The 26,657-nt window shown below is 36.6% G+C and overlaps 2 protein-coding genes across 4 annotated transcripts in view; one reads left to right on the forward strand and one right to left on the reverse strand.

The window, feature by feature from the left end:
- The window catches only part of ARSK (arylsulfatase family member K), a 45,358-nt gene extending 25,215 nt beyond the window's left edge, over nucleotides 1–20,143 (forward strand). For all 3 annotated transcript variants that reach the window (XM_045498570.1, XM_045498577.1, XM_045498587.1), the window contains 5 exons: nucleotides 2,875–3,157; nucleotides 5,824–5,995; nucleotides 9,467–9,691; nucleotides 17,560–17,784; nucleotides 19,778–20,143. In XM_045498570.1, the coding sequence (XP_045354526.1) occupies nucleotides 2,875–3,157; nucleotides 5,824–5,995; nucleotides 9,467–9,691; nucleotides 17,560–17,784; nucleotides 19,778–20,085 (1,213 nt within the window). In that variant the 3' untranslated portion in view covers nucleotides 20,086–20,143. The remainder of the gene's footprint in view (nucleotides 1–2,874; nucleotides 3,158–5,823; nucleotides 5,996–9,466; nucleotides 9,692–17,559; nucleotides 17,785–19,777) is intronic.
- Nucleotides 1–26,657, reverse strand: part of TTC37 (tetratricopeptide repeat domain 37) — a 167,569-nt gene that overhangs the window by 114,463 nt on the left and 26,449 nt on the right. The gene's annotated exons all lie outside the window — the stretch shown is intronic.

Genomic DNA, 26,657 nt, shown 5'->3' on the forward strand with positions numbered 1-26,657 from the left:
TTGGTAAAAAAAGAAGAAAAATTTTCACTATTTGCAGATGACATGGTACTATATATAGAAAACTCCAAAGACTCCACCAAAACACTACTAGAACTGATAAATGAATTCAGTAAGGTTGCAGGGTACAAAATCACTGTACAGAAATCCATTGCATTTCTATACACTAATAATGAAGCAGGAAAAAGAGAAATTAAGAAAACAATCCCATTTACAGTTGCACCAAAAATAATAAAATTCCTAGGAATAAATGTAACTGAAGAGGTGAAAGACCTATATTCTGAAAACTATAAAACACTGATGAAAGAAATTGAAGGTGACAATGGTGAAAGAAATGGGATGACATTCCATGTTCATGGATTGGAACCAAAGATATTATTAAAATATCTATACTACCCAAAGCAGTATACAGATTTAATACAATCCCTATCAAAATACCAACAGCATTTTTCACAGAGCTAGAACTATCAAAAAATTTGTATGGAACCACAAAAGACCCTGAGTAGCCAAAGCAATCTTGGAAAAGAAAAACAAAACTGGAGGTATCATAATTGCAGACTTAGGTTACATTACAAAGCTGTAGTAATCAAAATAATATGGTACTGGCACAAAAATAGACACATAGATCAACAGAATAGAAAGCCCAGAAATAGACCCACAATCTTTGATAAAGGATGCAAGAATATGCAATAAGAAAAAGGCAGTCTCTTTGACAAATGGTGCTGGGAAAAATGGACAGCTACATGCACAAGAATAATACTGGACCAATTTGTTACATCATACACAAAAATAAACCCAAAATGGATCAAAGATCTAAATGTGAGACCTGAAACCATAAAAATCCTAGAAGACTGCACAGGCAATAATATCTCTGACATTGGCCATAAGAACATCTTTCTAGATATGTCTCCTGAGACAAGAGAAACAAAAGCAAAAATAAACTATTGGTACTGCATCAAAATAAACAGCTTCTCACAGCAAAAGAACAACCAACAAAAACAACCTACTCAATGGGAGAAGATATTTGCAAATGACATATCCAAAATCTGTGGGTTAGTATCCATTTCTAGTATCCATTTCTCCAAAGAAGACATCCAGATGGCCAAACAGACGCATGAAAAGATGCTCATCATCACTCATCATCAGGGAAATGCAAATCAAAACCATAATGAGATATCACCTTACACCTGTCAGAATGGCTGAAATCAAAACACAAGAAACAAGTGTTGGTGAGGATGTGGAGAAATAGGAAACCTGGTGCACTGTTGACAGGAATGCAAACTAGTGTAGCCTCTGTGGAAGACAGTGTAGAGGTTCAAAAAGTTAAAAATGGAACCACCATATGATTTAGTAATCACACTACTGAGTATTTACCCAAAAACCAAAAAGCTAATTCAAAAGGAAACACGTACTCCTATGTTTATTGAAGCTTTACAGTAGTGAAATTATGGAAACAACCTAAGTATCCATTGATAGATGAATGGATAAAAAGGAAGTGGTATATATATATATATAATGGAATATTATTCAGCCACAGAAAGGAATGAAATCTTGCCATTTGCAACATGGATGGAGCTAGAGAGTATAATGCTAAGCAAGATAAGCCCATCAGAAAAAGACAAATAGCCTATGATTTCACCCATATGTGGAATTTAAGAAACAAATCAACAAAGGGGAAAAAAAAAAAAGAGAGAGAGAGAAAGAAACAAAAAAGCAGACTGTTAACTATAGAGAACAAGCACACAGTTACCAGACGGGAGGTGGGTAGGGAGATGGGTGAAATGGGTGACGGGGATTAAAGAGTACACTGATCTTGATAAGCACTGAGTTTTATATGGAAATGTTGAATCACTATATTATACACCTGAAACAAAACTGTATGTTAACTGCACTGGAACAAAAATAAAAATAAAATCCTCTCTTCTTCTGACAGAAAAAAAGACAAAATGCTAGAAAATTTAGGAGAGATATTAGGAACTTGAAACATTTTTTATTTTACTAAATATCTTATATGAAAAAGTAACCCTTCTATAAGTGAATGTTATCCCCTGGAGCTGTGCAATAAGGTTATCCTGGTTAAGGTCAGAGGTGAAACAACTGGGCTGACGATGGGCTTTGGAGACTTTGGGGCTGGGGTTGAAAATGAGGAGTTACTTCAAATAAAGCAAAAATTGCTTGGGAGCTGATAGAAATGTTCTAAGATTATTGTTTGCGTGCCTGGCTGGCTAAGTCAGTACAGCATGTGACTCTTGATCTAGGGTTGTGAATTCAAGCCCCACATTTGGCATAGAAATTACTTTAAAAAATTGGATTGTTGTGGGGCACCTGGGTGGCTCAGTCGGTTAAGCATCAACTTCAGCTCAGGTCTTGGTATTACGGGTTCGTGAGTTCAAGCCCTGCATGAGGCTCTGTGCTGACAGCTCAAAGACTGGAGCCTGCTTTGCATTCTGTGTCTCTTTCTGTCTCTCTGCCCGTTCCCCACTCATGCTCTGTCTCTCTCTGCCTCAAAAATAAACACTAAAAAAAAAAAAAAATTGGATTGTTGTGATGGTTGCATAACTTTGCAAATCTACTAAAAGTCAATTGTACACTTAAAATGAAAAAAAAAAAAAAAAAGAAAAAGTAACCCTTCTAAATAATCTATCTTAGTTTAAAGAACACACGGGTGAATATTTGCGTTTTGTCATTTTTTTTCCTGGTTTTTGTATTTGCAAGCCTCAGTAACCCTCTTAATGAGATCTAGTGTAGTGAGCCTGATTCTTTACACGACTGAGTCTAAAAATTGTTTTCCATATTGATTTCTTATATTTATGTTTAGTCAGTTTTTTAAAATCTTTTTTAGTACCTTCTAACACACCTGTCTTTTGACCTCCTCAGCAATCGCGTTGAAGCATGGACAAGAGATGTTGCTTTCTTACTCAGACAAGAAGGCAGGCCTATGGTTAATCTTATCCCTAAAAAGACTAAAGTCAGAATAATGGAAGAAGACTGGAAGAATACAGACAGAGCAGTAAATTGGTTAAGAAAGGAAGCAAGTAATTACACTCAACCATTTGTTCTATACTTGGGATTAAATTTACCACATCCATATCCTTCACCATCGTCAGGAGAAAATTTTGGATCTTCAACATTTCACACATCTCTTTACTGGCTTAAAAAGGTAAGTACACTATTGTGTGCTCAAAAGTACAAGTTAACATTAGAAGCTGTATGTTATTGGTACTTGCCCAGGGTTTTTTTTATTATCACTTTTAAAGAAAAATTTAAAAATTGTTTACCTTAGTAAATCAAACTTGACCAATAATTGGTTCACAAAAACCAAAGGGACAATTTTACAGAAATAAATAAGTATTAAAACTCAGGAAACTACTTCTGAGGTAAACACATTTGCATATAATTTGTCTATAAAAAGAGAAACTAGGGGCATCTGGGTGGCTCAGTAGGTTAAGCATCTGACTTCTGCTCAGGTCAAGATCTTGCGGTGCATGAGTTTGAGCCCCAGTCAGGCCCTGTGCTGACAGCTGGGAGCCTGGAGCTTGCTTCAGATTCTGTGTCTCCCTCTTTCTCTCTGCCCCTCCCCCACTCACGCTCTGTCTCTGTCTCTGTCTCTCTCAAAAATAAAAATAAACACTAAAAAGAGAGAGAGAGAGAGAAACTAAAAGATACTCTCTTAAGAGTGCAGGCAGTCCTCACCTGCCACAGGTCAGGGTGGTAAAAGTGACCATGCAAGCTGAAACTGTACAAAGAGATCTCAATAATCAACTGAGAAAATGACTATTTTTCTAGGACTCCTAAATACATTTGTCAAAACATTAAACCTCTCTTCTTCTGGGTTATAAATATATAGGGAAATGAAAAAAAAATAGTAACACTAATGTTTAATGCACTAATGTTTAATAACTAAAAACACTAAAAACTGAGAATTAAAGTATTTTGTGTCTTTGTGAAAAAAAAAACAAATCAGGAGTTTGAACAGTGCTTGCCTGCTCGTTGTATAACAAGACATGGAGCAAGCAGCTCTACGTCTTGGCAGATTGTCATATTCCTTTCTAAACATGGATCACCTTCCAACATTTTACCCTTTGCACTTTCAATGTCATGATAAATTTCTGAGAGTTCCTTTAAGGTACAGATTTTTGTTAGTGTCACTTTCCCTAGGACACGCTCATCCTTTTTTGCAACGGCCTTCCTCCTTTATATCCATCAGTGTGTCTTCGCCAAGCTCCTCTGGCTGCACAGCTAGAGTGTATCAAATGGCAGCAGTGTCAGCATTCTCAGATTGGCTAGTTTTTCTATTACTCTAATTAATGTTTGATTCAAATTTCATGTCTAGTGTTACCACTTTTTCATTTTTTTTTTTTTTTACTCTACATTTATCTCTTTTGGTAAGTCCCCTCTTTTGATTATCCATTTTTGCAAAACGTCACGTGGATTTATCGCTGGGAGGCAAGGAGGCAGCACAAGGAATCACTTTGCTGAGGGTACATAACTGAAGCAAAGATAGGCAGTGACCAATCACTGACAGACGCTTTTAAAAATGACCTGATTAGTCACTGATTTGATACACATCTGTAATTTACATAGTGATTTGTAGACTAAAGAGCTAGCAGTATTTGTGAAATTTTGTGCTTTATGCAGTATAATTACAGTTAATGTACTTTGGTAACTAAAATTTGAACTGTGTTGTTGAGGGACTGGTATTCCTTAAACTGTGGTAACTGAAATCCATACACATCTGGACCATGCAAATGAGGACTACCTGTGTTATGCAACGTGTCAAGTTAAATTTAAGTTCGTACCTAATCAGGGGGTACCTGGGTGGCTTAGTCAGTTAAGAGTCCAACTCTTGATTTTGGCATAGGTCATGATCCCAGGCTCATAGGATCGAGCCTCATGTCAGGCTTTGCACTGAGCACGGAGCCTGCTTAAGAATCTGTCTGTCCCTCTGCCCCTCCTGGCTCTCACTCTCTAAAATTAAAAAACAAAAACAAAATCTCTAATCAAAAATGCTAGGGACACCTGGCTGGCTCAGTCAGTAGAGCATGTGACTCTTGATCTTGGTATTGTAAGTTCAAGTCCCACATTGGGTGTAGAGATTACTTAAAACTAAAATCTTTAAAAAAAAAAAAAAAAAAAAAAGGAATGTTTAGTGAACCCTGTTTCAAAGGAAACAATGTAAAATTTTTAGATACTTTATGTCTTCTGAAAAACTTGTATCTAGCTCTATCTTGAAAATTTTGTCTAGAATTAGTACTAGCCTAATGAACTGAATCAAATAACTTTTAAGTAAATTACAAGTAGAAATTTGAGATTTTTTAGTTACATGACTAAAAAAAGAAATGTATGACTTAGGTCTATCTTTTCACCAAAACTGTAAGCATTTATATGTATTAAAAAGTTGTATTTGTTTTTAGCAAACATTTGGCTGTCTCACTCGATATTTGCATTTTTCTAGCGAACTGCTGGGAAAATGATCTAGATTCTCAGGTTGCTGATTCTGGAATTTTGAGTTGATCACACACTATGTTAAAAAGCTTGGATACTTTTTCTGGACTAGAGTCATGCCTAATATAGCTCATGTTTTTATTACTGTCATGTATCATTATAATTTGTATAACTGTCTCACTATATATGCAAGTATTAGTATACACCTTTTGTTGTTACTATGAATATTAACAATTTGTTCCTAATTATGTATTTGATTTACTTTTACATAACTCATAATTATTCTCTTCTACTATCCTAAGTAATTAAGTCAGTCTAGTTCACCATACATACTTGTTGGAGGAGAAGAATATTACTACCTTGTTTTTCTCTCCTTTTTAGGTATCTTATGATGCCATCAAAATCCCCAAGTGGTTACCTCTGTCTGAAATGCACCCTGTAGATTATTACTCTTCTTATACAAAAAACTGCACTGGAAAGTTTACAGAAAAAGAAATTAAGAATATTAGGGCCTTTTATTATGCTATGTGTGCCGAGACAGATGCCATGCTTGGTAGGTGGTATATTTAATAAGCAATTAAATGAAGAAAATGTATAATATTTTTCCAATAAACTGTGATCATGCTGGTTGGTGACTTGTATGAACTTCCTCAGATAGTGTTTTATAACAGTTGCTTAGATGCTAAAAACTTAAAATTATAAAAATCTCACCACATAAAAAATTGGATAATGTGCATTATTAATTGTGGAATAAAAAGCCTTTTCTATCTTGATTATTCATAAATTAAGAAATGCTCAGATTTGTTCATAAAGATAGGAGCATACAAGGCTAGTATCTGCTTGAAACAAAACTTTTTACCTGCTTTAAACAGGAATCAGTGTTTAACCAAACAGAGGGACCCATGTGACAGGTAATTGTAAGACAGCTTAGGTTCTAAGTGGCCCTAAGTGTTTAGTCACAGATTCTTGTGACTTCTCCCAAGCTTGTAATAACTTCGAAACAAAACCATTCTTCCCAGGCCCTTTAGAGCAAGGTTTAACTAAACCTGACATCAGTTTCCCATCAGTGTATTCTGGTCCAGAATCATATGGAGTTTCCTTCCCTAGCTTATCTCAAGACCCTCCCTGGTTCCATAAGATGCCTATCAAGAAAGTGTTTTGTCTACTCATTTGTAGAGTTACTTGATGGCCATTTCTAATTTAGATTGGAGAACCCTTGGTTTAAAAAAAAATTTATTTTTCTAACAAGTTATTTTTCATATTTTGCTATACTGTGGAGTGGAGCAGAATTGCTTTAGTGAAATGTGGGAAGCACCTCTTCTGTACAAAGTATACTTTGAGAGTGAAGGAGTGGCTGTTTCTTAAAAAGCATTCATTGGGCAAAAATAGAAAAAAAGATATGGGTAAATTATTTATATATAGTGAGTATAATATGATTTAAAAGTCCTAAGGATCTTCCAAGTCCTCAATCTTAAATGTAAATGTGATTTTAAGTAAATTTCTTTCATCCTCACATTTTCTGATGTTTGTGAATATTGACCCATTTGCACCCTGGAAATTGCTTCCTAAAGTTTGCAGCTATCCATTCATCTGTATCTACTAAGGTGAAATACTTTATATATATATAATGTTGCTGCAGGGAGTGTGGGAATACCTCTTGAAGTCTCTTCAGAGGAAAAAAATGCAGCAGCAGCTCACCTCTAGTTACAAAGTTTATGGAATATGGTGTATCTTGTTAAATCCACAAAAAACACTAAGCTCTTGGGACACCTGGGTGGCTCAGTCAGTTAAGCCACCGACTCCTGATTTCGGTTCAGGTCATTATCTCACCGTTTGTGAGTTCCAGCCCTGTGTCAGGCCCTGCCCTGACAGCTCAGAGCCTACTTGAGATTCTCTCTCTTCCTCTCCCTCTGCCCCTCCCCGACATGTGCTCATGCTTTCTCTCTCAAAATAAATAAATAAACTTAAAACAAAAAACACTAAGCTCTTTTTCCACCTCAGGGCCTTTATATTTGCTTTTCACCTCTGCCTGGAATACTTTTCCATTTGTTTTTTAAAAAAAAAAAAATTTTAATGTTTATTTATTTTTGAGACAGAGAGACATGAGCAGGGGAGGGGGCAGAGAGAGAGGAGACACAGAATCCAAAGCAGGCTCCAGGTGCTGAGCTGTCAGCACAGAGCCCAATGTGGGGCTCAAATTCACGAACCTCAAGATCATGACCTAAGCCAAAGTTGGACGCTTAACCGACTGAGCCACCCAGGTGCCCCTCCATTTGTTTTTTACATGGCTGGCTATTCTCAGTCTTAAGTTCTCAGCTCAAGTATCACCTCCTCAGGGATGTCTTCCCCACCACCATAAGTTAGTATACCAGCCCCACCATCCTGCTTTCTCTATACCTTATCATCCTGATTGTTTATATAATCTTTAATTATTAAGTTTATTTACTTGTTTACATCTGCTTCCCTTGAACAATGAGAGCCTCATGAGGGCCGTGACTTCAGTCTTATTCAGAATTGCAACATCCATGCCTAGCTTTGTATCCATGATGCCTGGCACATAGTAAGAACTCAGGAAACATTTACTGAATGAGGATAAACATTTATAACCTGTTGTTGTAACTACAGTTGTATACAAGTTGTTGGGGCCTTGGAGGAGAGCAATTCAGTCTACTGGAGGAGCAGGGAATGTTTCACCAGGAAGATAATACTTGAATTAGGTCATAAAAGAAGAATGGGAATCTGCCAAGCAGCTGGCAGGAGAAAAGGCATTCAACACAGATGAAGGCAGAGTGTGTGCAAGAAAGTCTTAACTAATTATTATTAGTTGAGGGAATTCTAGGTAATTTAGGACTATAAAAGGTAAAGGCTTAGGGGTAGCTGAAGGTGCTGAGCTTGCTCGGGAATTACACAACGGAAAGTTATGAAAAAGTTTTAAGGTGAGGTGTGACATGATCAGATATTTTAGAAAGATAGCCACCAGAGTGGTACAAGGTGTGTGTGTGGGGGGGGGGGGAGGGGGATGGGGGCAAAGGAGACCAATTAGGAAGCCATTACAGTTGTCCAGTTGAAAGATCCTGATGGTCTGTATTCGGTAAATAACTCCATAGAGCAGTGGGTCTCAGTTCTGACTGGACTTCAAAATCACCTGTGGATTTTGTTTTTAATAATACAGACCCCTGTAGGCCAGATTCAGGAACTGTCAAAAGAAGGAGGATTCCTCCCTGGACTATGCCTTACTGCAATTCTCTTAATTACAATGAAGAGGAGAGGGGGCATCTGGGTGGCTCAGTCGGTTAAGCATCTGACTTTGGTTCAGGTCATGATTTCATGGTTCGTTGAGTTTGAGTCCCACATCCGGTGAGCTTGAGCCCTGCTTCTCTTTCTCTTTCTCTCTCTTTCTCTTTTTCTCTTTATCCCCCTCCCTTCCTCTATCCCTTGTGGGATTCTCTCTCTCTCTCTCTCTCTCTCTCTCTCTCTCTCTCTCTCTCAAAAAACAGTGATCTATGATTAAGAGGACACTAATAGATAGGGACTAGTCACAGGAATTTTACTGTCCAGTTATTCCCTATCCAAGAATATGCTAAGTCTGACCTGCAAATTGGGGATTTCGAGAAAGGGTAGCAGGGAGGAGTTCTGATTTCCCACTGGGCAGAAATTGTGGAGTGGCGGTAATATCAGTCCTTTCATTGTCTGAGACATGTGCGGTGCTGACATCTAGAGTTGTTTCTCTTTTCTCATTCAAGTCACTAAGGGGGAAAAAAATTGCCCAATCTCTGACAGAAACATAGAAAGCAAGCCAGCATAATCTCCAGATAAAGAATCTTATTCTATTGGTTCTATATTTTCTCCTTCCTCTCTCTAGTCTGTCAGCTGAGGAGCAGGAACATGAAACTTGGCATAACTTACTAGATGACACTCAGATGTTAAGAATTATCCTAACAAACTCCTGCAAGTTAGGGTTGTTATAAACTTACTGTGATAAGACACAAACTAAAAGCTAACTAAGACTTGATTTGTATTGTAGGAGAAATTATTTTAGCTCTTCACCAGTTAGACCTTCTTCAGAAAACTATTGTCATATACACCTCAGACCACGGAGAACTGGCCATGGAACATCGTCAGTTTTATAAAATGAGTATGTATGAAGCTAGTGCTCATGTTCCACTGTTGATAATGGGACCAAGAATTAAGGCCAACCTACAAATATCAAATGTGGTTTCTCTTGTGGATATATACCCTACTATGCTTGGTAAGTAACACAATTCTGTAAATATTAATTGTAATGATATTGGAAAATGATTAAGCAAAAATACAGGCTTTGCTGACTTGTTCATAACCTTGAGCAATTTTAACTGAGTCAAATCCACATCTGAAAAATGAGGATAATACTCCTCAGGATCCTGTAACCTTCATACTCTACAGTTATTTTTCCCTTCAAAAGATTCACAATCAGGACATGACTATACAGTAGGCACCAAAGATATTCAGGTTCATAACTTTATAGATATGATTTGTGTATCATTTGATTCTCTACCACTACCTCTCAAAAGTATAAGCATTTCCCTTCTGGATTATTCCATCCACTTTGAAACTACTAATTTTGTACAGTATTATAGAAAAGTCTCTTAATTCTAATGTATGCACATATTTCTCCTCAGAATCTTTAGATTGTTCTGTGCTATGTGCTTTACTAGCTTCTTAATGTCTATAAGCATAATGATAGGTCAAGAACAGCAACATTTGGATAGAGGTAGTTAACAGTTTTTGTGAAGATAACAGAACAACACCATCATCAAATTCAGAGGAAATTATATAGAACTGTTAGTCTCTTCTAATTTAGCAGAGTACTTTAAATTAAATAACATTTAAATACTGAAATTCTTCTGTTCTAAGGCACCATCAATTGCAAAAAGTACCATCTATTTATAAATAGGTTTTGGTGAAAGAAAAAGATAACACAACATATGTTTAATATGTATATATCAAAATGTGAAAGAAACATATATCTGAAAAGCAAAGACAGAAGAAAAGTTCTTTTTTTCTCTTTCCTTCTGGTACAGAATATTTCCCTTCATTTAAGTAAACGCTACTCCAGGGTCTTAAATTTCTTTACGGTTGTTTTCATCGTTTTCTTTTCTCTTTTATTTCACATCACTTCTTGTATCTGAACACACTTCTTTGTTGTCCTTTTGTCTGGTGATATTTTTAATCTCTTCAGTTTCTTAGTTGTCATTTGCTGGCTCCCCTTTATCCCAAAGCAATTATCACACTTAGTCATATCTCTGCCATTTTCTTGCTCTATCAGTTTTCAGGCAACCCTTATTACTTGCTCATTTCTGTTTTGATAAGAAATGTATGTATGATTATGTATATTTGTGTCTGTCTTTTTATCATCTTTATAGTTTTGTGAATATGTGCTTCTTGATGGTGACATCTTTATAGTTTCCTCCTCTAGTTTTCTCTCCTGCAGAGGTCTCCCCACCCCACTTCCAAATTTGCCTTCTCTGTTTTCTTGAAGTACAGTGATCAAAAGTCCAAATGATTATGAAAGGTTGCGATGATTCATTATCAGTGTTCCCTCAATATGTTTCATAGTGATATTTGACATTTTGTTTGTCTTTTGGGCTCTAGCAGTTCAATAGACCATTTTGCATAGGAAACTATCTGCAGTGAGTCTTAATCTATGCTTAGTCACTCTATCATCCAATATATTAGTTGGTTAATATGCTTTGCTTAATTCAATTTTCTTTAAACATTCTTTTACATTTGCCTACAGCACAAATTTTCTACTTTATAATTTTGATACACCATTATTACTACCTGCCATTTCATGCATCATAGAAGTTAAAAGTCATCTGCAAGATTTCACAATGTATTTACCTAACAGATTATATAAGAAAACACTAAATAAAGTTGGTTAGAATGAGGGAATTTATTACCCACTTAGAGGAACACCTGCCTATCCCTGGCTACTTTGTATTGCATGACAATAAGCATTTCCAAAACCAAACATTCCCAGAAACTCCTTGCATTCATTCCTTCCCTACTCTTCTGGAAATTATGTAAGTTCTCTCTGATTGCAAGCTTTTTCCCTACTATTTGTCAGTTAGTACAGATTTTTAAAACTTACAGTTCTGTGTAGATTTTTACTTATTTTTATCTTTTACTGATTCTTTGTGATAGACTCCTTCTGAATCACATTTCCCTACAGAATATATTTTATTAACAGCATTTAGATCATGTGTTGATTAGACCTGCCCAACTAGAGTAAAGGAAGTGAAGGCAAAAATCAGTGTCTAATTCTAAAGTGGAAATTAACATCTTAAGGCTTAGCACAGTTTATAATATGTGTCATTAATTATCAAAAGGGAAAAGTTACATTTATGTGGTTGAGACAGGAAGGAGAATATCTGTGTATGTGTCTTTTTATATAAAACACTGAAACATCCTACGGACTGGATGTTAGCCAGAGATAAGGTAGAAAGAGAATGAAGCATAGATGTACAGGAAGAATCTTATGTTGGAGCCAGGAAACAACATGGCAACATTAGCATTTATCTAAGATTAACCTTTTTACAAATAATAAAAGGTTAATATTTATAGAGCTCTTACAAATCTATAGGAAAAGAGAAATACCCTACTAAAAAATTGTCTAAAAGATATAAACAAACAACTCACAATAGAAGATACACAAATGGCCAAGATACTTTAAAGATTCAAACTTGGTAGAAAAATATTAAAACGAAAAGATATCAATTTTCTTTCACATATAGAGTTTGCAAAGTTTAAAAAGAATTAAAAAATCTTATTTTGGAAATAGGCCTTCTCTTATTCTGCTTTTGGGAGTATAAACTGGCACAGATTTTCTGGAGGCAATGTGGCATTATGTTCCAAATTACTCAGAGATGTGCATACTTTTTGACCTAAAAATTCCAATTTTAGAAAATAACCTATAACTATATACAAAGATTTATCGGGGCACCTGGGTGGTTCACTTGGTTAATTAATTGACTCTTGGTTTCAGCTCAGATCATGATCTCACAGTCATGGGATCAAGCCCCATGGGGGGCTCCACTGGCAGCACAGAGCCTGCTTAAGATTCTCTCTCTCCCTCTCTCTCTGCCCCTCCTCCACTCATGTAGATGCTCTCTCTCCCAAAATAAATAAATATCAAAAAATAGTAAAATAAAATTTAAAAAATTAAAATGAAATTGGTCAGGGCTAGAAGAGTTTAAAGCTACCTCAGTGAGAATTAACTTAAAAATTAGATTTGTGGGGGCAGTAAATTCTATTTCACCTCTGCTTAATAAATAATATACACAAATTGGAATAACGTATCTACAAGTCACTTCTTATTTTGTGATTCTGCTAACCAATTAGGAGTTTACAATAGATACAAGACAATCTATTCTTAGGATTAGAAAAGCCCTCACTTTATTAGCTTAACCATAGCTGTATTATCTTGCATGAATCTAAATTACACACAGAGTATGAGATTAAATTTTTAGATCAAAGCCTCAAGCCAGACATCCTCTTCCCTTCCAGTCTATTGGATCTCATAAATATCATATAAAAGTTGGTGATTCAAAAAACCTCAAATAGGATATTCAATAGGAAAACCCAGCTGGGTTTCCTGTTTTAATAAACCTACCTTACTATGAAGAGGCTGTTCAAATTTAAGAGGCTACAATGCTTTTATTAAAAAGTCTGAATATACAAATAGTTTTTAAAAGGTATTTAATGACACCTGAAGCTAATATTGCACTCTATGTTAACTAGCTAGAATTTAAATTAAAACTTGGACAAACATAAAAGTTACTTTAAAAGAGTTTTTTTTTCTTCTCTATAAAATGATATTTTATGATAAAGTGGGTATTCTTAGTGTGTTTATCTTAGTAGGTGCTTTGTGGTATACTCTCACATTATCATTTCTAATACTGGCAGAAAAGTGCCATTTTTATGGACAAGAAGTCTTTATACTATTGAAGTTGATACCATTTCAGAGATTATTCTTTAAAATTACTCCCCCAATATTTTCTTCTCTAATAACCTAGTACCAACATCTTTTGGCTCAGTTAGAAATGAAAGTAAATTAAAATTGTTTTAACTTTAAACTTATTTTCAAGTGAATTTTTTTCTTTTAAAAGTTGATCTTTTTTGTAAAACACCTGCCTTCCTCTCATATGAAAGGTAAATCCATGTTTTTTGGATTGTGAAAATATAATTATATAAAAATGTGGTTGTGTTTGAAAGAATAGTTAATTGCTAAGGATTCAAACTGCAAACCCGTCCTTGTTACAAGATCTTAATGGAGGGTTGGGAGAAGCATTCTACACAGACTTTTTTTTTTTTTTTTTTTTTTTTTTTTTTACCTAAAAAATATTGCAAAGTTGAATAACTACAGTAAAGTAAGACTTGTGTTGTAGTCCTGAAGAATCCAGAGATCCTGGAGTCAGACTGCCTAAATTCAAATCCCTCCTTCAGTGTTGGCCTGGAGCAAGTTACTTAACATCTGTGGTCTACAGTTTTCTTATCAATAAAATGTAAATAATAGTGGGTAATGCATAGCTTAGAACAATGACTGGAACACTGTAAACAATTAAATGTTAGACATTATCATCATTAGTATTTTTTATTCTTAGGTATGCCCTCAAAAATGTACATGGTTGGCATCATTGCCATACCAGTCTAAAACTTTATCTACTCATATGGTCAGGAAGAAATATATCGGGGCGCCTGGGTGGCTCAGTCGGTTAAACATCCAACTCTTGACTTCCGCTCAGGTCATAATCTCATGGTCATGGGATCGAGCCCCTCATCCAGCTCCATGCTCAGTGCAGAGCCTGCTTGGGATTCTCTCTCTCCTCCTCTCTATGCCCCTCCTACATTCAAGTGCGTGCTCCCTCTCTCTCTCTCTCTCAAAATAAATAAATAAACTTAAAAAATATGTATAATCTTATCTCTCTTCAGGAGACCATTATATATATATCCAGGTCTGCATTTTTCCCCATTTATTTATTATTTTAAGACACTTTATTAAGAATCCTGCAGTTACTTTTAATCTTTCTTACGCTACCAAGAAAGATGAAACTTACTAAAATGTAATCGGAACGACAGATTTGCTAGAAGAAAAAAAATTACGAAAAATAGTTTTAAGCAAAGATCAAAGAGCTTTTGGAAATGCAGTTTAAACTAAAGTGCTTTTGAGGAAATCATTAATATATGAGAAGTGAATACCCAGTTTCCTGAGGCACGGAAAAGTAAATAAATATGTATTTACTAAATACGGTGGATATTTGATACGGCTTTTATTCTTCACCAGTTTACAAAGGTATATTATACTACTACTAATAGATTGGAAATAATTCGCCATTCTCTCTTTCCTGGACTCCTACTCCATTTAGCTTCCTGATGCCTACCTACCTCCTGCTCATACCACCTTCAGTCATTTCACCACACAGTAGTCACCGTCAGACATGTCATGCTTCTACTCAGAATCCTCTACTGGCTTCCCATTTCACACAGAGTGAAAATTCAAAATCTCTTATTGCGCTTGAGATTCTAACATGATATCTTCCCTCTCCTAACTCCTCTTTTACAATTTCATCCACCACTTAGACTCTGCTGCAGCCATTCAGGGCTCCTTGGAGTCTGGGGAATGAACTAAGCAGGTTCCTGCCTCAGGGTCTATACATATGCTATTCCCTGGGGGGTTGCTCTACCACCCCCATCCCCCACCCCACCGCCACCCCCAGATATCTTTAGGACTCAGCCTAGCCCTTCCTCAGGGTTTAAATGGCACCTCCTCAGAGAGGCTTCCCTGAACACACTATATAAAATAGCACCTGAACATATACTCGACATCCTTCTCTGTCTCCTTTCCTCTGCTTTCTTCTTCTTCATTGCACCTAGCACCATCTGACATGTTTATTTGTTTCACCATGTTAGAAGGTAAGCTCCAGGAGAGCTAACTGCTTTGTCCTCTGTTGTTTCCTTACACCTGGAATAGCACCTAGTTTATCGAATGAATTTAAAAAATATTTAAATGCACTCTTATCCCAGTTTACTATTGACTTCTCATAAACATAGGAGACCCATAAAATTTTCTTAGTCTTACAAGCTTCTTTAAGAGAATTCAGCCTGGAATAAATCTGAAATAAAGTATTTCTTTTTTTTTTTTAACTTTATTTGAGAGAGAGCAAGAGCGTGCGCATGTGCACGCACGCGTGCTCACAGACACACACACACACACACACACACACGCATGCTTGCATCAGCGGAGGGGCAGAGAGAGAGAGAGAGAGGGAGAGAATCCCAAGCAGGCTCCACACTCAGCACAGAGCCCAATGTGGGGCTTGATCTCATGACCATGACCTCATGACCTGAGCTGAAATCAAGAGTCAGACGCTCAACCAACTGAGCCACCCAAGCACCCTTGAAACAAGGTATTTCTAAGTATCAAGGGTTATAAAAAGTACAGGGACTTCCTGGGCCTAGGTATATGCCAATTGGTCCTTGCTTTCCAATCATCTTCCAAGTCCTCTTCTGTTGCCACCCAACGGCTGCCATGCAGACCAGCCTGACCCAGCCTGTTCCCTCGATACTTGGGTTCCTTACGGTAAGACCTCACAGTAGTAGCCTACTGTCTTGTAGCTCAAGTGAGTTTTATCTCAGGCTGTTCCTTTGTCTCATGCACATCCTCTTTAATGTCTTTGTTCCTTTTGTTTTTAACCAGTTATCTCTGATCTTTCTTTCTCTTTCTTTTTCTTTCTTTCTTCCTCAAAAAAATCCACAATTATGATTGGTTGGCAGAAGATCAGTACTTATAAAATGCCCCTCCCAAGGAAATGGAGGATACAGATTTTCAAATTACATCATATGTAAAACATGCACCTTCAGAAAATTTATAGAGGTTTTTGTCTGCTTCCTTATTCTCCTTTAATTAACCTATTTTTCCTCAAATACTTACAGTCAAGTTAATTTTCCTATTCAATTGTGCTTAACTCCTAGAATTGCAGACATATTACTTCCTATTTTTTATTGAAAATATTTAATTATACCTAAAAACCATGGAACATGGAAACTAGAAAAGGGGTGGAGACGCAAGTACAAATCATTTTGGAACTGTCCCAAGTACCCAGCCATAATTAATGGTAATTTTTCTATAGGAAAAAGACAGTTTGAGTTCCAAATACCGTAAGAGAAAGAGAGACACACAGAGCATGAGTGAGGGAGGGGCAGAGAGAGAATGAGACACAGAATCTGAAGAAGGCTCCAGGCTCTGAGCTGTCAGCACAGAGCCCAACACGGGGCTAGAATTCACCGACTATGAGATCATGACCTGAACCAAAGTCGGACGCTCAACCGACTGAGCCACCCAGATGTCCCAAAAAGACTTCTTTTTAAATTAGACATCTCTCATGCCTTATATATTTATATTTGATAAGGGAAAAATAAATTATTTTTTTCCTAAATCAGTATAATCCAGGATTTCCAACATATGTTCTGCAAAATACTAGCCCCTGAAGATGCTACTTGAGAGTAAAATATTATGTCATCAAATAACTTTGAGACACATGGCATACCACCATTAAAGGTTTATGAGATACATCAGCAATACATTTACATCTACAAAAAATTTACCTGTTTGATTTTAATCCTTGTTTGTAAACATGTATGACTACTAAGCCCCTTTTTCATATAGGTCTTATTAATATCTGGTAGAACAAATGTGAGAAGCAACTGTGATCATTTATCATTCAGAAATAAATGACTGATTAAATAATATCTGTTGAGGATTTCCTATCAGGCACGGTTCTCAGAATTTTACATAAGTATCACATTTTCACCTAATATAAGCCTTTGAAGTACAGGTGTGATTATTATTCCCCTTTTACAAATGAGGAGATTGAGTTTTGGAGTGGTTAATATCATGCCCAAGGTCACATGGGTAGTGAAGTAAGCATTTACTTCAAATAGACCTACGCAGTCTATTTACAAAATCCATATATGGTCTTTTGTCTCTGCAACCTTTGATGATGTCATATGTGAATGTTTCAACTAATAACTAGTAAAAGAATAAGTTATTTTAAAATATTGTGTTATTTTGTTACATAGATATTGCTGGAGTTCCTCTGCCTCAGAACCTGAGTGGATACTCGTTGTTGCCATTATCATCAGAAACATTTAAGAATGAACATGAATTCAGAAACCTACATCCACCCTGGATTCTAAGTGAATTCCATGGATGCAATGTGAATGCTTCCACCTACATGCTTCGGACTAACCAGTGGAAGTATATAGCATACTCTGATGGTACTTCAGTATTGCCTCAACTCTTTGGTAAATCTGTTGACTTGTTTTTGTAAGTGTGGTATTATATGTAATGAGTTGACCTATACAGTGTTGTTCAAGAGATCTAGTAATCTTTAGTTAAATGCATAAATCTCTGCTGCTTTTTGTGGCAGGACAGTCTACAAATGGTTGCCCATTTGAGGTGAAGCTTCTTTGTAAGTCATCTGAATTCCACAGCAAGTGCCCTAAAACTTCTGATCTGAGTTTCAAGATTGAAACCACTGTTTTCTCTGATCAAGGTGTCTTCTCATATTCATGCTTATCTGTCTCAAACAGTGGTCATCACCCTCTTATTATACCATGGTTTCAGCTATTCTGGAGAAATAACCCTTATATGTTGTGGAGCCTGACATTCTACATCTATCATTTAATGTTTGCCTCAACTCTACAAGATGACACCATTATCCTTATTTTGTCGAGAAGACTAGGGGTTAAATGGACTCAGATACCAATGAAAAATCTCATAGCTAAGTGGCAGGGCTGGGATTTTAACCCAGGTCTAAGTTTCAAAATCCATGCTCCTTCCACTCCACAAAGATGCCTGCTAGCTTCACTACTCTATGAATTAATCTTAAAACAACATTATTAAATTAAGGCTTTACTCACCCTTCGCCCCCTGTTCACACAAAATACACCATTATTAATATTCTTTTCTCCCTGAGTTTCCTTTCCAGTTACAAATGTCAAAATTATTAATTCCAAATAATTCTTCAGGGACCAAACTGATTGGCCTATGCCTCTCCCAATAACTGTAAGAGCAGGAGATTCTCGGCTTCAAGAGGAAGTCCTTAAATTTTTAACCTGATGAGTCTTGGGCATGTCTTGCTCATTCATTGGCCATGTTCTGCAAAAAGCAGATGTAACAGTCAAAGGATCAGTGAGTGAGCCTGCCTTTCCTATATTCTCTGGGGTTTATTGACTGCTTTCCCTGACCAAAGAGGTGTCATCTGAAGTCACCTAACAAAGTCACAAATGTCATTAGGGCTCTTCTGGCAAATGCACTCAAATAGGCCCAGAGAGGTTTTTTTCCTCAACATGGAATGCTCATTTATTATCTCAAGTAAATTGTCATAAGATCTTTGACTTGGTATTTTTCCAATTAGATCGGCATCCCAGTTATGTCTTCCTTTTACCTAGGTAAAAAGGTTGTTTGTGTTCTGAAAATATTTATCATTATTTTCTTGATGGTAGCAGTTAAGATACATTCTTATTTCCATGGCTATTTGCTCAGTGGACAGTATTGACAAATCTAACTTTCAAAAATTGGAGCACAAGAGATGCTAAAATATATATAGAAAACTAGGAGTAAGTGAAGTTGGGAAAAATAGGCCTTGACCATATAAAGAATCTTATATCTGGCAAGTTTGGGACTGTTGAAATGGGACAATATAAGCATTACTATTTTTTTTTTCTATGTATGTCAAAGTAAGCAAGGCATGAAAACCAGGAAGAATTAGGGCTAAGCCAGCTTATTAGTGATAAGAATTTGACTTATTTCTGCCATCCAGGAATGGGTAAGAAAAAAATTGGGACAGTAGGATGGTGGTAGGAAGTTAATCTGGACATGCATTTAGAGGAGTGTTTAACTTTCGGTATATTATTTTACCATTAATACTATCTTTCATCTTATACTAAAAGGAACTGAAGGGGCGCCTGGGTGGCGCATTCGGTTAAGCGTCCGACTTCAGCCAGGTCACGATCTCGCGGTCCGTGAGTTCGAGCCCCGCATCAGGCTCTGGGCTGATGGCTCAGAGCCTGGAGCCTGTTTCTGATTCTGTGTCTCCCTCTCTCTCTGCCCCTCCCCCGTTCATGCTCTGTCTCTCTCTGTCCCAAAAATAAATAAACGTTGAAAAAAAAAATTAAAAGGAACTGAAAATAAAAATAAATTCAAATACATTATCTGTCATAGAGTAATGACATTCTAAAAAATGTTTCTGTAGCAGATAAATATTTTGACCTGTATTTAATTTTTTTCTTTCAGATCTTTCCTCGGATCCAGATGAACTAACAAATATTGCTACAAAATTTCCAGAGATTACTTATTCTTTGGATCAAAAGCTTCGTTCCATTATCAACTACCCTAAGGTTTCTGCTTCTGTCCACCAATACAACAAAGAACAGTTTCTCAAGTGGAGACGAAGTGTAGGGCAAAACTATTCAAATGTTATAGGGAACCTCAGGTGGCATCAGGACTGGCTGAGAAAACCAAGGAAGTATGAAAGTGCAATTGATCAGTGGCTTAACACCCACTCTAATCCAAAAAAAAAAAAAAATCTGAACAAAAGTTAGAAAATAATGTTCTAGAGCAACATACGGAGATATGCTAAGAGATCGTGATTAATTTTTATGTTTGTTCTAATACTTACTGATTTTTGGTTGCTTTTAAAGAATGTATTCTATTTTAGGGGCACCTGGGTGGCTCAGTCGGCTAAGCGTCCGACTTTGGCTCAGGTCGTGATCTCGCGATCTGTGGGTTCAAGCCCCACATCAAGGCTCTGTGCTGACAGCTCGGAGCCTGGAGCCTGCTTCAGATTCTGTGTCTCCCTCTCTCTCCCCTCCCCCTCTCATGTGCATGCTCTCTCTTTCTCTCTCTCTCTCTCTCTCAAAAATAAATAAACATTAAAAAAAATTTAAGAATGCATTCTAGGGGCGCCTGGGTGGCGCAGTCGGTTAAGCGTCCGACTTCAGCCAGGTCATGATCTCGCAGTCCGTGAGTTCGAGCCCCGCGTCGGGCTCTGGGCTGATGGCTCAGAGCCTGGAGCCTGTTTCCGATTCTGTGTCTCCCTCTCTCTCTGCCCCTCCCCCGTTCATGCTCTGTCTCTCTCTGTCCCAAAAATAAATAAACGTTGAAAAAAAAAATTTAAAAAAAAAAAAAAAGAATGCATTCTATTTTAAAATAAAATACTAACCATTATAGAATTATATATTTTCAAAAATGATTACTATCCAGACCTCATTCTTAGCAACTTTTAACAACTTAATGGAGGTATTAAAAAGATGGAAGCAAGTAGTATAATATAAAGTTATGTTCCTGTGAATAATATGGAATATAGAGTATCTTAACAATTAGAATTACTTACAAACCATTAAATAGTTATCTATGAGTACCTGATGGTGTCTGGTGAGTTATTTGTATCTGATGGGACATAGACCATTTAGATGTATGTGGTGGTATTACTGTTTTTTGTTTTTTGTTTTTTTAATAGGTAATATATACACAAGGTAAAAGTTTTAAAAGGCACAAAAGAGTTAACAATGAGCATGAAGTCTCTCTCCTTTCCCAGGTCCCCTTCCTGGGGCAACTACTGTAACCATCTTCCTAAGTATCCTTTTAGAGACATACCATACATCTATAAACAAACTTTATATTTTTCCCCCCACACATAAAGTAGCTTACTATACAAAATGTTCTGCATAGTGCTCTGTTTTTTTCTCTCCCATTTAAAAATACCTAAAAGTGAAATTGCTGGGGCAGGATTGTATCTAGCAAAATTACAGCAAATTACCCCTAAAGAAGTTGTACCCATTAAAATTCTCACCAGCAATGCACTTCCTCACATCCTTTGCCAACCTGATAAAAATATATATTATTTTTATTTTTTTTAATTATGAGTAAGATCATATTTTCATATATTTCATAGCCATTTGAATTTCCTTTACTGTACTGTGATCTTTCTATTTCTATTCTTTGCCTATTTTTCTATTGGCTATTGGTCTTTTTTTATTTTAGGCATGCTTTTAGATATTAGCTTCTTGTAAGAGAAGCTGCAAATATTTTTTTTCCTTTTTGTAATTTGTCTTTTGATGGAGTTCTGGTGTTTTTTACTTGTGGAAATTGGTATTTTCAACCTGTGGAAATTGGTATTTTCATGCAATCAAATTTATGAGTCTTTGCTTTTATGGCTTTGGGATTTTATGTCATACATATTCTGAATGGTATTCTCCACTTTCCCCATTTACCTTCTTTTAGAGTTTTATTTTTTGACCTTAGATCTGCACCCCATCTGGAATGTCTTCCATAGTAGAGATCTAACTTTAGTTTGTTGTTTAAGATGGCAACCCAAATGACCTTTTATTGAGTAAACTAACATTTGTCCCATTAGTTAAAAAAATGCCATTTCATTATATAACACCTTTTATTGAATAAATCATCTTTTTCTCTATTGATTTGAAATGCCATTTTATCATATTCCAAAGTCTCATTTGTATTTGTGTCCTTTCAGAACATTTTTTATCTTCCAGTCGACTACTTTGTTTACTAATGTGGTAGTCAATATTTGGCCAAACTAGTCCTTTTCCAACACTTTTTCAGAGTTTCCCTGGATACTCTTGCTAACTTATGTTTCCCACACAAATTTAGAATAAGTTTGTCCAATTCAAAAGTGAAAAATCTTTTTAGTCTTTTTATGAAATCATATTAAATTTGTCACCTAGTTTAGAGAGAACTGACCTCTTTATAATCCTCAGTTACTTTAAAGACTATAGCACACTTTTCCCTTTCTTCAGGGCTTCTTTGCTCTCTCTCATAATATGCAAGCGTTCTTCATATGGATCAATTTTTTTCAGAGATTTTTAGAAAAGTAGGAACTTTTAAAAAAGATACTGCCTAGGCCCTACCCCACACCGATAGAATTAGAATTCTAGGGAAGGCACCTGGGCACTGTTTTATTCTTATTGTTCTGTGAAGCTCTCCAGCTGATGATCCTGAAGTGTAGGCAGAGATGAATTTATTCCTAGTTGCTTCATCATTTGTTGGTGGTATGCTATTTTAAGTGGACCTTTCTTCCATTATCTTTTCTAACTGGTTGTTTATGTATACAAATTCTATTTCTATATATTTATTTTATGCCAAAAATATGATATTTTTTGGTACCAATAGTTTTTCAATTGGTATCTTATTTTTTTCAAGTTAAAAAGCTGATCTGCAAATAATAATTTTACCTAACTTCCTTTTCAAACTGCCTTTGAAGTTTTCTTAATAAGCCAGTTCATCTCCTTTGTTTGCTATTCTTCAGTGACTTAGTATGAACTTATCTTTGCAGTTATGTATGAATTTCTGAGAAATAAACTTCACTTCAGATACATTCCGAAGTAAAACCCTTATGGAAAAGATCTCAATATTAAACTGTTGCGATTAAGATGAAAATACACAAATCCACCTCCCTAGTTAAGCCTAAAGAACATGAAATAGCTACTGTGTGGGTGAATATGCTAATTATAGGGGAAAAATAAAGCAATAATAATAGCAATGTGGTTCTGAAAACATAGGCATGTGAAGAAAAATATAATCCATCTTGTCCTACCCAAACTCTTCAAGATACATTCATTGTTACGATTTACCAAGCATACACATTGTTTTAAGCATATCAGATACAGAATCATACTTAGGTATAACGGAGTGTTTAAGGACAAAAGCTAATTCAAAATGGTATCTAACAACCATGAAAACAGAAAAAGAAGAAAAACTTAATGCCAGAATCTGAGAGCAACCCACACCAATTATAAACTAGATTGAAGACAATCTTTGGGCTTCCTTTTTACGACCTCTACCGCTACCACCCTAATTCCCGTCAGCCATAGTCTCTTGTTTGGAATTTTGCAATAGCCTCCTAAGAAGTCTCCCTGAGTCTGCCCCTGAACTTTCTTCAGTCTGTACTCAGCAGAGCAGCCAGAGTGATTCTATTAAGATACATCACATTCCTTCACTGGATACTCCAAACCTTCCACTGGTGTCCCATCTTAACTCTGTAAGAGCCAAAATCCTTACAAAGGCCTACAGCACCTGAACTACCTCGCTGCATGTTACCTCACAGACCGGCTCTCCTCCCACATTCCCACTTTGTTCACTCTGTTCTGGCCACACTGGCATCCCTGTTGTTTTCCAGCATGCCAGGCATGTACCACCTCAAGACCTTCGTGCTTGTCAATACTTCCTGCTTGGCATACGGTTCTCCAGATTTCCATATGACTGTCTTTGCTACGTCTTTCAGGTCATTGCTCCAATGCTACCTTCTCACACAGACTTCCCTGCTTTATTTTTCTCCATAGAAATTATTACCACCCAACATAGTATATGTTTTATATATACGATTTGCTTATACTGTCCCCTACCCCTCCTACCCCACTAGGATGAAAGTTCCATACAGGCGCAGATTTTTGTCCTTTTTGTTGCTTAAGGTATCCCAAGTGCCTGACACATAGTAGAAATTAGTAAATACTTGTCGAATTAATTTTCTAGGAATTTGAGTTTTTCAGATAACACAATGGATTAGAAAACCAACACATTAGGCCATGGCAGGGCAGAGCTGAAAAGGAGTACCCTTCTCAAGAAAGCAGAGCCTTCCAAAACCAGTAAATTCTAGCAAAAGCCTGAACAAAAGGGTCAACAGAGGGACTTTCTATCCCTCTATGTTTGTCTTTTTCTATGAAAAAGGCCAGATACCGAATTATTTTAGGCTTTGTGAACCATATGGTCTTTTTCACAACTACTCAGTACTGTGCTAGTAGCATGAAAACAGCAACAGACAACATGTAAACAGAGGAGCCTGGCTACTTTAGAATGAAACTTTGTTTACAAAAACATAGGATTGGACCTGCGGGCCATAGTTTGCTAAGGCTAGTATAGAACAATGGTTCACAACTTTACTGCAAACTGGATTTACCGGAGGCTATTTAAAATCTGTTAATGCCTGGCTCCCACTTCCAACCACTGAGAGTTTTCAAAGCGCCCCAGGTGAGTCTAATGTGCAGTGAGATTTGAGAAACAAGGTTCGGAAAACTTGTTCTTCAAACCATAGTCCAGAAACATCCACATCAACTGGGAGCCTTATACATTTTTATTTGTCTCTGTTAAAAAAAGAAATAAAATAAAATGGTGGATTTTGTATTTATCCTTTCTACTCTTTGTAGGTCTCCATCTCATTAAACCTAGGGCACCCTAATAAAAACTACTAGAAATGATGAAACTTGTTAAATGGCTACATATATAAAAATCAATACATAAGAATAATCACTAGATAAAAATGGGAATTAGGAAAAATATCTCACTCACATTAGGACAGTCTATAAAATAAATTTTAGCAAGAGGCCCAAACCTAGATAAAAAAAAATTATAAAGTTCTACTGAAGTGTACAAACAAGATATGAACATGGAATGATAGTATGTTCTTGAATGGGAAGATCTTAAAATGTCACTGCTCCAGAACTAATGTAGAAATTTCATACAATCCTGATTTTAATCTTAGTAAGAGTTTCTTTTTTAGGGGCGCCTGGGTGGGTCAGTCACATGGTGAGTTCAACTTCGGCTCAGGTCAGGATCTCACAGTTCATGGGTTCGAGCGCTGCATCTGGCTCTGTGCTGACAGCTCAGATCCTGGAGCCTGTTTCAGATTCTGCATCTCCCTCTCTGTCTCTGCCTGTCCCCCACTTGTGGTTTGTCTCTCTCTCTCTCTCTCTCTCAAAACAAAACAAAACAAAAACTCAATAAACATTAAAAAAATAAAGTCATAAGGCAGAATCCTAAAGAATTCTTAGGTCATAAAATTATACTTCTATGCTATTTTTATAATACTTCTTAATGTTTATTTATTTTTGAGAGAGGAAGAGAGACAAAGCACGAGTGGGGAAGGGGAGGAGAGAGAGGGAGACACAGAATCTGAAGCAGGCTCCAGGCTCTGAGCTGTCAGCACAGAGCCCGACGCGGGGCTCGAACTCATGGACCGTGAGATCATGACCTGAGCCAAAGTCAGATGCTTAAGTGACTGAGCCACCCAGGTGCCCCTATGCTACTTTTAAAATGAAAATAAGAAAACGTAGAACATATGACACGATCAGAACTATATTCAGAAGAATATTTTTAGCCTTAGGCTTTTAATTATTAAGAGGAAATAATAAACTGTTCAAGAAGTTAAACAACAAAATAAGTATCAATTTTGTAATATTTATAGTAAAGGATTGCCATCCTTCAATAATATTTTGAGAGTCTTGCTTTCCCATAGGAAAGGGAAAGTTGCAAGGAATATTCCTCCCACATTAACAAAAATCAAGAAAAAAAGGCTAGATCATCTAAACTTTTTTTGAGCCTATCAGTGACTAAGGTTGCAAGGCAACTGGTAAACTGAATTCAAAAGGGTGGCAAGTCCCTCTGAGAAGGTGATACACTCAAACTGGTCCACCTTTGGCAGAACATCAGGGGAGGTGGAGGTGGAAACCAGTAGCTCAAAGAGTGGATAACAAAACAACGGATACTTTGACAAATTCTTAAAGCCCAATGTGTGTGAAAATAACAACACAAATTCTGGGAGCCCCCACACAAGGGAAACCACCTCCACTCACGAACTTTTTTTCATAGACCTCAAGCAGCACTCATGAGAAAGATTGGGGGCAGGGCTGGAGACCTAATGGAGCCCCTCAGTGGGACAGGTGGACAAATGCACAGTGGCTACCTCTGGAGGACAAGCACAGAACCTAGAACCTTAGGTTTTAAAAACATATGTCAAGTTTAACATCACTGCTATTGAGACAAACTAGCACTATATATGCCCTGAAATGATATACTACGGACACATTATTACCTAGGTAGTATTTCAGCCCAAAAACTCTGACTCAGATTTAATTATGTGGAAACAAAAAGCAACATTAGAGACATTCTACTAAACATGTATCATGGACCCTTCAGACCTGTCAGAATCATGAAAGGAAAAAGAAAGGCTGGGAAACCGTCGTAGATTAAAGGCCACTAGAGGCATAATGCAATTAAATACAACCCATGACCCTTGATTATGCCCAGCAGTGGATCAAATAAACACATCTTTGTGAAATTTTTCAGAGAGAAGAAAAGAATCAAACTTCAAAAATGGAAA

The sequence above is a fragment of the Leopardus geoffroyi genome, chromosome A1 (genome assembly GCF_018350155.1).
Source record: "Leopardus geoffroyi isolate Oge1 chromosome A1, O.geoffroyi_Oge1_pat1.0, whole genome shotgun sequence".
Classification (NCBI taxonomy): domain Eukaryota; kingdom Metazoa; phylum Chordata; class Mammalia; order Carnivora; family Felidae; genus Leopardus; species Leopardus geoffroyi.